Source organism: Echinops telfairi, unplaced genomic scaffold, assembly GCF_000313985.2.
Source record: "Echinops telfairi isolate 266 unplaced genomic scaffold, ASM31398v2 ScPeMD7_1;HRSCAF=3_0, whole genome shotgun sequence".
NCBI lineage: Eukaryota > Metazoa > Chordata > Mammalia > Afrosoricida > Tenrecidae > Echinops > Echinops telfairi.
The window spans coordinates 49,619,676-49,631,290 of record NW_022103896.1 but is presented as its reverse complement, the minus strand read 5'-3'; the positions used below and the strand labels follow the sequence as shown (position 1 = coordinate 49,631,290).

Here is an 11,615-nt window from a genome sequence, read left to right as displayed (position 1 = left end):
TGGTGGGGTGGGAGAATGGGGAGCTAATAACAAAGACTAGAGGAACTAAGAAAAAATAACTATGAAAAGTCTAAAATTTTAAAAAAGCAAAAAAACGTCTAAAATAATTGTGGTGATGAGTGTAGAACTCTTTTTAATATGATGGAACTACTAAATTGTTTTAAAAAATTAAAGTTTCATTGGAAAATTTAAAATTAAATTATAAACAACCTAGGAAACAAACCCTTAATTTAGTTGCCAGTCAATATTGATATAAAACTGTCACAGACATTCTAATTCATATACACTGAATTACAATCAATTTTCAGTTACCTACAGGATAAAAATCTACATAGTAATTCTTGCTTCCACTTTTTTTTAACATTGGAAGGTGGGGTGCAACAAAAGTTACATAAGAAGGAATCCAACTGTATTTTCCTGCCTATAAAGAATAATTCTGTACCTTGTGAGTATATTCAAAATGGACTGAGCCAAGTTCTTTTGAGAATCAGGAAGCAACGTCTGTGTACTTGTCAGTCCTACATCAACAACACATGTTCCAGGGGTTAAAAAAAAACTTTCGTCTTCTTCATTTTCTTCGGTTATCAATCTAGAATTCCCACCTCCAAAATCAACTGCTGGACTTAATTTCCTATGCTAAAAATGGAAAGAAGAAGAAAACAGTAATTAAACAACCAAATTAAATTTCCTATATGCTTCTAATTTACAAATTTCCGAAGTTAGAATTACAGTGGAAGCTGAACTGATGTGAACTCGGTGCTACGTCTTGAGCAGACCTCCACCTGGGAGGACCATTAGTTCGCCCGCCCTCACAGCCCGGCTCTCTCTGCTGGTCCTCCTCATGCTAACTGCACAGAGCTGAACGCTGGGCTGCCTTACACGCTTCCTCCATGGCACCACAAACTCACCCCCTGGCAGGCACCCAGAAGACTTTGTGTAATATTTTCTAAATCAACAAGTTATGATTTGAGCCAAATTTTTCTGTGTATCACCTCTGAGAACTAATGAAGAGGCCAGTTACCAAAGTGCATCAGGGTTACTTTGGGAGCAGCTAACAACAACAAAGACAACAAAAATGAAGGTTAGAAAAATGTTCACGGTCAATCAGCAGGCTCTAGAGCAGTGGTTCTCAACCTTCTTAATGTTGCTACCCTCCCACAGTTTCTCATGTGGGGGTGACCCCCAACCATAACATTATTTTTGTTGCTACTTCATAACTGTCACTTTGCTACTGTTATGAATTGTAATGTAAATACCTGATATGCAGGATGTATTTTCAGTTTTGCAAATTGAACATAATTAAAGCATAGTGATTAATCACAAAACAATATGTAATTATATACTGTGAAATATTTGTGTTTTCTGATGGTCTTAAGCGATCCCTGTGAAAAGGTCGTTCAGCCCCCAAAGGGGTCTCGACCCACAGGTTCAGAACTGCTGCTCTCGAGCTGAATATTTTATTCCACTTCACACTACTTTACCAAGTCCCAGGATGAAAGTAATGCAGAGTGACTGGTAACACATTGTAATGCTATTTTACTTTGAGGGAAACTTAGCTGATAATATTACCTGTTTAGCATTGAGAAATACAAATGTTTTCCCTTTGAAGATCTGTCTTCTTTCCTGTCGCCTGGATAGGTCAACATTTTTATTTCCAATAGCTGGTTCATCAATCGGTGGGTAAAAACTAGAAAAATAATTAACACAGACTCCAATGATATGCTACCCTACATATTTGCTGTTTATAAATGGGGTAACTAAAATCATTAATGCATTTCCTTTTAAAGTCAGATTTTCATTTAGGTTAAAATGATAAAAAGGTAGAATTGTGGGAAAAGGTGTTAGATAAACAGGATTCTTCCTCAGTTTCTAAAAAGATACAATCCAAAGTAAACAAGTGTTAACATGAATGTGTTCGACATATATGAGTCAAAAAAAGTTGTTCAAATTACAGAAAGTTGAAACATCATCCATAAAGATCAAATTCTATAAAAATCTTATGTTTGCTTGGTGGGTAATAATGTTCATGTTCCAATACTTAGAATGGTGTAGTAGTCTCATAATTTCATGTCAACTGATGACATGGCCTGGAGGTACAAGTCTCTGGAGAGAGGTCTCTCCTCGCACCCCCTGAGGTGCTTCCGCCAACATTGGATCCATATACTTTACACCCACTGGCCTGTGACCTGCCTGCACTCTGAATCACTGCCTGCTGCTATGTGAGTTTGAAGATGGACTTATGGACTAGTATCAGGCTGATGGACTTTAGTTGGACTGGGATGGGATATTTTTTTTTGGGGGGGGGATTTTTTTAATATATAATTTCTCCTTGATATAACGGTATTCCTTACACATCTATGAGTGTCATTGGATTTGTTTCTCTAGTCAACCTGGCCTCACACAAATGAATACTGTGTTTTGTTATAATCTCTTTGGAGAAGCTAAGGAAATTTTAAAACTTACATTTCCAACGTGAGATGAAAGAATATAATGTTTCAGTTAAAGCATGTAAGCTTCATAGAAAGGATTGAATGCTATGAGAGCATATTAACTGTCCACAGAAATGGGGAAAAGAAGATAGAAAAGTCAGGAGACATCCTTAACATCTTTTATCAGTTCAAGCCTTTTGCTATAGCTATCCCTGACTGACCTCACATGCTACTTTCTAAGAAAAATTACTACTGTATCATGGCAATCCATCATGGGAAGACAATACGCGAAGGCTAAAATCCAGCCAGTCAATCATTAAGGAACCAGTCACTCTAGAGGCTCTAGAATTAAATGTCTGCACAGAGCAACATCCAATGTGATGAAAATACTTCAATCATTACGAGCAACCGTTCAGTACTTTAGAATTAGTTTGCTTACATTCCCAGCCCCCATTTTTCCTTGACAACATATATAAAGTCATGATCAAACACTTCGAAAATTTTTTAAAGTATCGATTAGAAACACAAATGTAGGTGTTTTAATTCACTACAATTGCTGTGCTAGTCTATTCTAAAGTAGGGATTTCTGGAACCCACTATGCTTTTAAAAACCACGCGTACACTACTGTTCAGGGCAAGTACTATTCATAATAGCAAAAAGGTAAAAGCAACCCAAGTGTCCATCAACAGCTGAAGGAATAAACAATATGAGATACCGACACAATGGACATTCTGTAGTCATAAAAGGGATAAGCGAGTGACAGTCTGTGGTCTAGATAAACTTAGAAAGCATCAGGTGAAGTGAAATAAGTCAGACACAGAGGGAAAATATTGCACAATCCTTAGATGAAATATCTAGAATGCATAACATACCTTTCAATTTGTGGAAGCTGCTTTTTGGATTGAACCGCTTGAAGAAACTCAGTAAAATATTCTGGTTTTACAATCGGACAGCCACAAATGAGTGCACATATTGTCTAAAATGAAGACATGCTTTTTAGGGCATGGAACAACATCGACATATACATTAACTTAAAATGCACTGCAAATTAAAAACCATTAAAATATTAAATGTATTGCTTAAAAGTGAGAAACAGAGAGACTATACAGAGATAAACATGAGAGAGAAAATCTTTTCAGCCGTACACACTGACTTTCACACAGACTATAACTGGATCTTTTCAAGAAAGTAAGTAATGGAGTAACTGTTAGCGGTTAGGGAAAAGCTCTAAGGAAGTCCACAAGTTAAGTGAAGAAAGAAACTTTAATGAAAGCATGAGTTAAGCTGTAAATCTCAAATAAGATATACAAAATACATGAAAGATTTGAAAATATTATCTTTAGCAATGGAAATGAAAATATAAATGTGATTTGGCATACTTCTAGAGAATCATCAAAGTACAGACACTTTGTGAGTGTGTTTCTAGTAACACAGAGGGCAGCCTAAATAGGAGGAAGCAGGTTGAGGGTAGCTTCCAAGATTCAAGTCTGAAACACTCCAAATCTCTAACATGAATGAAAAGATTAGCTTCTTGGGGAGGCAGTGATGTTGAGGAGGGAAGACAGCATTGGGTCTACTAAGCAGCACTGGGTCTACTAAGCTCCAATACAACTGATTCTAGACAAGTTATTTAATTGTTCTACAACTAAGATTCTTCTTCAGAAAATACATGTTGAAATAAATACCCTGAAAGTTCCTTTTGGGTTCTAACAGTCGATGGTTTTAACACGAGTAAACGTGCATATCTGGAAAATTTACAACCACCACCACCCCCGCCAAAAAAACGACAGCACAAATATTCTGTCCCCTGTAAAAGCAGATCTCTACTGAAAACTAATACAAGGACATTTTCATTTGTGCATCCAGTATATGTGGGTTTACAAGCAGAATTAGTTTTCCTGAGGCTAATAAATGGCTGAATTTATAAAATAAATTTTATAAACTTACAAAGATGAGGCCCTTGATCAGAGATAATTCTATTGAGGTACAGATTTCATTTGAGGTTTAGCCTGTGCAACCAGCCCTTCTCTGATACCTCTTCAGCTGTAATACGCATGCCCTCATTTTGTTAATTATATTAGTCACTGGATCCAACATGTAAAGATTTTTATGATTTCTAATAACAGAATCTAAATATTTGTTGTGCTTTGCTAGAGATAATAACCTAAACGAATCTTATAGTATACAGGAACGGCTTGTTTAAAAGGAGAAGAACCACTTCCCAAAGCCATTTCTCTTTTCTTTTTATTTATTTATTTATTTATTTATTTATTTTTCCAAAGCCATTTTTCAATTAACTTTTAGTACCCCCAAATCTGATGAAGATGCAATACCTGAAAATATACCTAATATGTCACGGTTTTAATGAACAGTCTGAAAGTGAAATATACATCTACCTATAGGCTGTGAAGCTGCATTAAGGTAACATTAAATTTAAAAAATCATAAAGGCCTTTGACATTAGACACTTAAACGAATCCTAATTCACCTTGAGAGGCTATCACAGACTGGAAGAAGAAAAGAGACATATGCTAGCTTTGAAGAATGACAATTGATCTCAATTAAACAAGAAACAACAAAAACAAACAAACAAATTAAAAAAAAAAAAAATCCCCCAGGCATTGCAATAATCTTCTTGGTGAAAGGATAACATACGGTATATACCCAAATATAAGCTGACCCGAATATCAGCCAAGGCACCTAATTTTACCAAAAAAACTGCATTAAAAATGTGCTGAAAAAACTCGGCTTATCCACGAGAATGTATGGTGATTTTCTGAAATGCTAAGTCAAAATTAAATTCTAGTTTTTTATGCTTGCCTCAGATAAGTTATCAGAAAAGCCATGTTCACCTACATAGTATGTAATGGCACGGGGTTCGAATTTTTAAGTCCCCAATTAACAATTCTGATAGTTTCTAAAGTACATGACTTAATGGTCTATGTACGAGGTGGTATCCCCGCAAAACAGAAAAAATCTACGCTGGGTGGAGCTTTGGTAATATGCATTTTTCCCTGCTAGGTGAGCAACTCACTCTGACTTAGCGCACCCAGTGGCATCACCTGGGAAGGTTCTCTCAGGTCCCAGTGAATTTTTTCATAAAAGCAGTTTCGCTCAAACCTCGTTTTTTGTGACAGCTGATTTAAGAGAACAACTTGCAGCTGTGAAATTTTATTTCCTCCTCAGGAAAAATGTTGCAGAAACTATTGTGATGTTGAACATAGTTTATAAGGTCAGTGTTATGGGAAAAACTCAAGTGTACAAGTGGTTTTCTCATTTCAAAAAAGGTAGAATGTCAATTGATGACAAACCTCATTCTAGATGGCTGTCAACTTGATTCACAACCCAAAATTTCAACTCATAGTACATCTGGAGTTCATTCCACCAGGTCAGACTATTAATCAAGATTTCTATTTAGAGGGTCTGAAAAAATTGTGTAACAGTGCAACAAAAAATGCCTGGTTTATGGCAGACAGAGGACTGGTTTTCCCTCCTGGACAAAGCACCTGCTCACGCAGCCATCTCAGTGCACCAGTTTTTGGCAAAAAACAGCATGCCTCTCTTGCCCCACACACTTTACTCACCAGACCTCACTCTGTGACTTTTTGTTTCCACAAATGAAGAGGAACTTGACGTGAGAGCAATTTGATTACGTAGAAGAGGTGAAGAAAAAAAACGAGGGAGGTGCTGTCAGACACCCAAACAGATAAGTTTGAAAAATGTTTCCAAGAATGGAATTGCAGATTGACAAATGTATTAAGTGTAATGGAGTACTTTGAAGGTGGTAAGACTGTTTTGTAAACAAATGTAATTACATAGCTTTGGGGGGGGTGCTCCATTTTGGGGGCTAGCCCCTCATACTCTCTGATTGAACTCAAACTCTGAGAATTTATTTTAACCTAATAGCAGGGCATTATACCTACTTTAATGGTAACTTTAACTGATGCCATGACGAGGTGAGTACATTTTTCTGTCCAACTGTTTACAGAGAGTCCTCCAAGTTGAAAAATAGCTTGATTTAAAGCAGTTTTCCCAGAGACATCTAAACAAGAAGAGCATGCAACCAACGGCTCATACACAGCCCTGCAAAACAGATACACACATTAAGTAGATCACCACAGTTACAGAGATGCAACTCAAAGCACCTTAAGACTTCGAGCTAGTGTTTCTCAAAGAGGGTAGTACCACCCCCTGGGAGGGTGCTGGAAAAATGAGGGAGCTGGGAGCAAAAGCAGATACTTATACTTTATCCTGGATTGTGGGCTATAGTCTAAGTATACTTCCCCCCCACCTCCCTGAAAAAGTGACACCAGGCCAAATAAGTTTGGGAGCTTATGCTTTAAGCTGATATCAGGTATATTTTTACTTCTATGTATCATTAAGCTTTTTAACTTACGGAATTGTCATTTGCTAAGTCTTGAATCCCAATTGAGAAAACACAATGATGAAAGTTAACATTAGACTTTCGCACATAGTCATAATCAAGGCTCTCGGGCCACTCAGTCTCCCTCCCCTGCTGTCATTGTCTGTGGCCACCACTTGATGCTGCACAGAGCTGTGGCACAAAGTTCACTACTAGTTTAAGTAGGAACTAAGTTAGAAGACCTTCAAATCCTTATCCACAGATAACATCGTCCCCTAGAATATGATCAGTGTCAGAGAGAGTTGTCCACTTTAATACTCATTTCAATTTAAAAAATTCTTACCTGAATTTACTGTCAAACACTCCAAAGGTAACTCTATCCTCTGTCTTCAAAGTTTGGGAAACACAATTCTTCATTTTTTCCTCATTAACAAAGGTACCATACTTAGAATTATCTTTTATTGTCAATATAGGGATGTCATCTGACTGACTCTGAAAAATCAACAAGTAAGTTAATGTCTTAATCTCTCAGAACATTAAATTCCCAGAGGAAAACGTTTCAAAAGAAAAAGTGGACAACTTTTTGAATAGGTAAACAGATTGTGGCTAACCTCCCAACACAGACGACAGTACATTTATTGTTTTGGTTGCCTGCTAAGAATGATCACTCAACTACTAATTCAAATTTTCTCGGGAAAATTTCTCTGAAAAACAAAAACAAAACCTCCGGTAAACAAACAAGCCAGGTGCTGTCAAGTGCACTCTCACTCAGAGCCACTCCATGTGGATCAGCAGAAATGGGCTTCACTGGGTTTTCAGTGAAGTCCATTGCCATCTCCTTCTTCCAAGGTGCCTCTAAGTAAGCTTCAGAAGCCAATAATGTCAACGGTAACTACCCAGGGACGTCACCAATCTCATTACAAGTCCCTAATGATATCTCTCAGGGAATACATTTTGATTTTCTTCTGTTGTTTTTTTTTTTTTTGTAAGTCAGTTGAAATTATTCCTGATCCCTTAGTTTTAAACATTTGAGACTTGTCTGCAAATTCTATTTCATATGTAACATGACAGTGTCATTCCTAATTTTTTTTCTGTTTACATTATCAAAATCACATTGTGGAAACTGGCTGAATGAGAAAAAGGGTATTTACAGTCTAGCTTCTGATACATGTAACAACCATTTTACTTTTACTGTAGGAATTTCAACAAAACTGTTTCTATACCTAAAACACATAGACAAAACTTAAATATGGCTGAACAAACTCAGCATTTGCTGTATGCAGTCTTTACCCAGAATAATGGCTTTGTTTCTTATTACCAAGAACATTATCATGAGCAGAGCTATTTGTATATATAACTTTTATATCACGTTTTATCTCCTACAGTGGTTGATTTAAAACAAAACACAAGCTATAAAATAACAAAAGTCATTCCAAAGAGCTGCACAGCATATGCAGTAGTGGTTCTTCCTTATAAAAGAAGTCAATGCTCACTGTGAGAACTGAATGTTCTGTAGGAAATGACAGTGTTCCCATTGCTCCATTAAAAGCAGGATCCACCAAGGTCTGTTCACTGCTTTATCACCAGGCACAGTTCGTGACAAACAGTAAGTACTTAGTAAATACACACGAACATATGCAACTTCCTCTCAGTTTCTACATCACAAGATAAACTGGCTTTTAAAAAACACATTTACATCAAGTGGTTGACTCATATTGACCCTCTATGATAGAAAAGAACGTGAGGTTTCCAAGACTGTAAATCTTTACAGGAGGAGACAGTCTTATCTTTCTCAAAGGCTCTTGGGCCACTCAGTCTCCCTCCCCTGCTGTCATTGTCTGTGGCCAAATTAATTACATAGCTTTGGGGGGTGCTCCATTTTGGGTACCATTACCAAATATAAGTATTTAACTTTAACACAAGAAAAAAAATTAACAGCTTTATGTAGTGAAAAGTCGTAGGGAATCTCTCTTACATATGTGCCAAGGCAGTCATTTGTGATTCCAACCATCTTACTACCTTGGCACACATAGAAGAGAGATCCCCTAAGACTTTTCACTGCATAAAGCTGTTAATGTTACTGCAAGTTGCAGACTTAGAATTTAGTCTGGAAGAAGAAGATTCTATCAGGGGAGAGGTAACAAGATGACTCTAGATGCACCACAGGAACAGGAGGGTCCATACACTAGACAGGAAGTGGTCCAGCAACGCCTTTCAAGCAGCTTTGGTTGCCTCCTGTCAATCGGAGATTCTAAGCCTCAAGTGGGTCACTTCAGAGAGATGTGTTTCGGGTTGGTTTATCTACATTTTTTCCCCAGAAGAATGGGTCCATCCTTCCCCCAAACTTCTGAATCATGACCGCCACAAAAGTTAGGCAGGCTGGCCATCAAAGCTACAGACATTTCCTTCTGCTACTTTGGACATGCTATCAGGAGAGACCCGTCCCTGGGAAAGGACATCATGCTTGGTAAAGTCAAGCATGAACATATGCAACTTCCTCTCAGTTTCTACGTCACACGATAAACTGGCTTTTAAAAAGCACATTGCCATCAAGCGGTTGCGACTCACATTAACCCTCTATGATCGAAAAGAACTTGAGGTTTCTAAGACTGTAAATCTTTACAGGAGGAGACAGTCTTATCTTTCTCCTGCAGAGCAATTGGTGGGTTTGAACCACTGATCTAGCACACAAACTTTAATCCCTTCATAAACAAGCACCACTGGTACTATTACCAAATGTAAGTAAAATAAAATGAGCTCCATACCAGGTTAGTTCCAGAAAAGTCAGCAGTTAGCACAGCATGATTTCTACTGATTGATTGATCATTGTTAATTAGAATGTCACAGTTTTTCCTTCCAACAACATATTCAACACCAGTCAAAAGTCTGTATGGTTCTAAAAGAAATTTTTAAAAAGTTAGAAAAAATTGATTTGACAAACACATATAATTATTATATGTACATAAACAGGCATACATGGATGTATAGACATAATATAGTTGTGACAAATGCTTAACATTTAAAAATTTTACTTAAGTGCTACTCATATAAAATCAAACTTGTGCCTTCTATTAAAGTCTTACTGAATGTGCTAGTTACATAATCTGTTGTCAATTTGAGACTTAAGAGTAAAGGGGTGGAGTTTAGCCTGTTAATCAGGTCACAGTTTGATGACTTCATTCGGAAGCTGTAAGGAGATAAATAGCTCACTGGAGGCAGGACACACACTCACTCCCTGCAAGACATTCCTGCGGACACAACACACAGAGCTATGCTAGAGCCCTGGAGCTGAAGGAGCCACATGGAGACCTGCCAGCGCTGAGATGCTTCCACTGCCACTGGATCCACAAGACTTTCCATGCACTGACCTATGATCTTCCTGGATTTGGCATCCTTGCATGTGTTGTGGGAGTCTCAAGAGAAATTTATGGGCGAATATCCGACTTACGGGCTAATACTGAACTCATGGACTTGATCTGGACTGGGTTGGGATGTTTTCTCAATATACAATTGCTCTTTTATATAATAAAGCTCTTTCTAATCCACATGAATCTCCTGGATGTGCTTCTCTAGTCATACCAAAGATTATCTAAATGGATGGAAAATCATTCCATGCTTCTGAAAGGAAAAATATATATATATAGTATAGCAAGGAGTTAATGCTGCCCCAAAGTAACTTATGTTATTGTTAACTGCTGCCGAGTCGAAGCTAACTCATGGAGACTCCACCTGAACAAAATAAGGGACTTTCTAGGCTATGATCTTTGGAAGCAGGTTGCCAGGCCTGTCTTCTGAGGCACCTCTTAGTAGGTTTGAATGGCCAACCTTTCAAGTAGTCGTCCAGGAGCTTAATTATATTTGCTCCCCCCACTTTCCCAGACTCCTGGAACTTGATAAACTAATTCAAAACTTCATTTTTAAAATATACTATTAAAAATGATAACAAGGAAAGACTTGAGTAATATTGCAGGCATTTTCCCTACCTGAAAGCGAAAAGTATTGTTTTTGGATCAGGAATTATGTTCTTTGGATCAAGGATAAACAACATAAATCAATGCAATAAATCCACAGGAGATCCATGTGTACTTATCTATCAGTATTTTAATGTTAAAGACAGCATTTCGAACTGCGCTAGAAAGGGTTATTGTTTTAAATAAAAGTGAAAAACCGCAAGTTGTAGACTTAGAATTTGGTCTAAGTCTGTTCTAACAGGGGAGAGGTAACAAGATGACTCTAGATGCACCACAGGAACAGGAGGGTCGATACACTAGACATGAAGTGGTCCAGCAACGCCTTTCTAGGAGCTTTGGTTGCCTCCTGTCAATCAGAGATTCTAAGCTTCAGGTGGGTCATTTCAGAGAAACAAGTTTTGGGTTGGTTTATCTACCACCACCACCCCCTAGTAAGATGGGTCCATCTTTCCCCAAACTTCTGAATCATGACCGCCACAAAAGTTAGGCATGCTGGCCATCAATGCTACAGACATTTCCTTCTGCTACCTTGGACATGTTATCAGGTGAGACCCGTCCCAGGGAAAAGGACATCAGGCTTGGTAAAGTCGACGGGCAGCAAAAGCAAGTAGGACCTTTAACAAGATGTACTGGCCTAGTAGCTACAACAATGGGCTGACACACAAGAACAATTGTGAGGATGGCGCAGGACCAGACAGTGCTTCAGTAGGTTGCACACGGGGTCTCCATGGGGCTGTATTGACTGGAGGGTACCTGTTTACCACCACCACCACCATGCTATGGGGAGCCACAGTCAGACACGGGGCGTGTTCTTCCAACACTCCCAAGGACCTATGCCAACAAGTTTAGGTC

The 11,615-nt window shown here is 38.1% G+C and overlaps 1 protein-coding gene across 1 annotated transcript in view; it reads right to left on the bottom strand.

Moving 5' to 3' along the window:
• The window catches only part of NBN (nibrin), a 39,542-nt gene that overhangs the window by 25,240 nt on the left and 2,687 nt on the right, over positions 1-11,615 (bottom strand). Inside the window, 6 exon segments of the mRNA XM_013007210.2 lie at positions 443-636; positions 1,570-1,687; positions 3,303-3,406; positions 6,353-6,512; positions 7,136-7,284; positions 9,558-9,688. Coding sequence (XP_012862664.2) covers positions 443-636; positions 1,570-1,687; positions 3,303-3,406; positions 6,353-6,512; positions 7,136-7,209 — 650 coding nt within the window. The 5' untranslated portion in view covers positions 7,210-7,284; positions 9,558-9,688.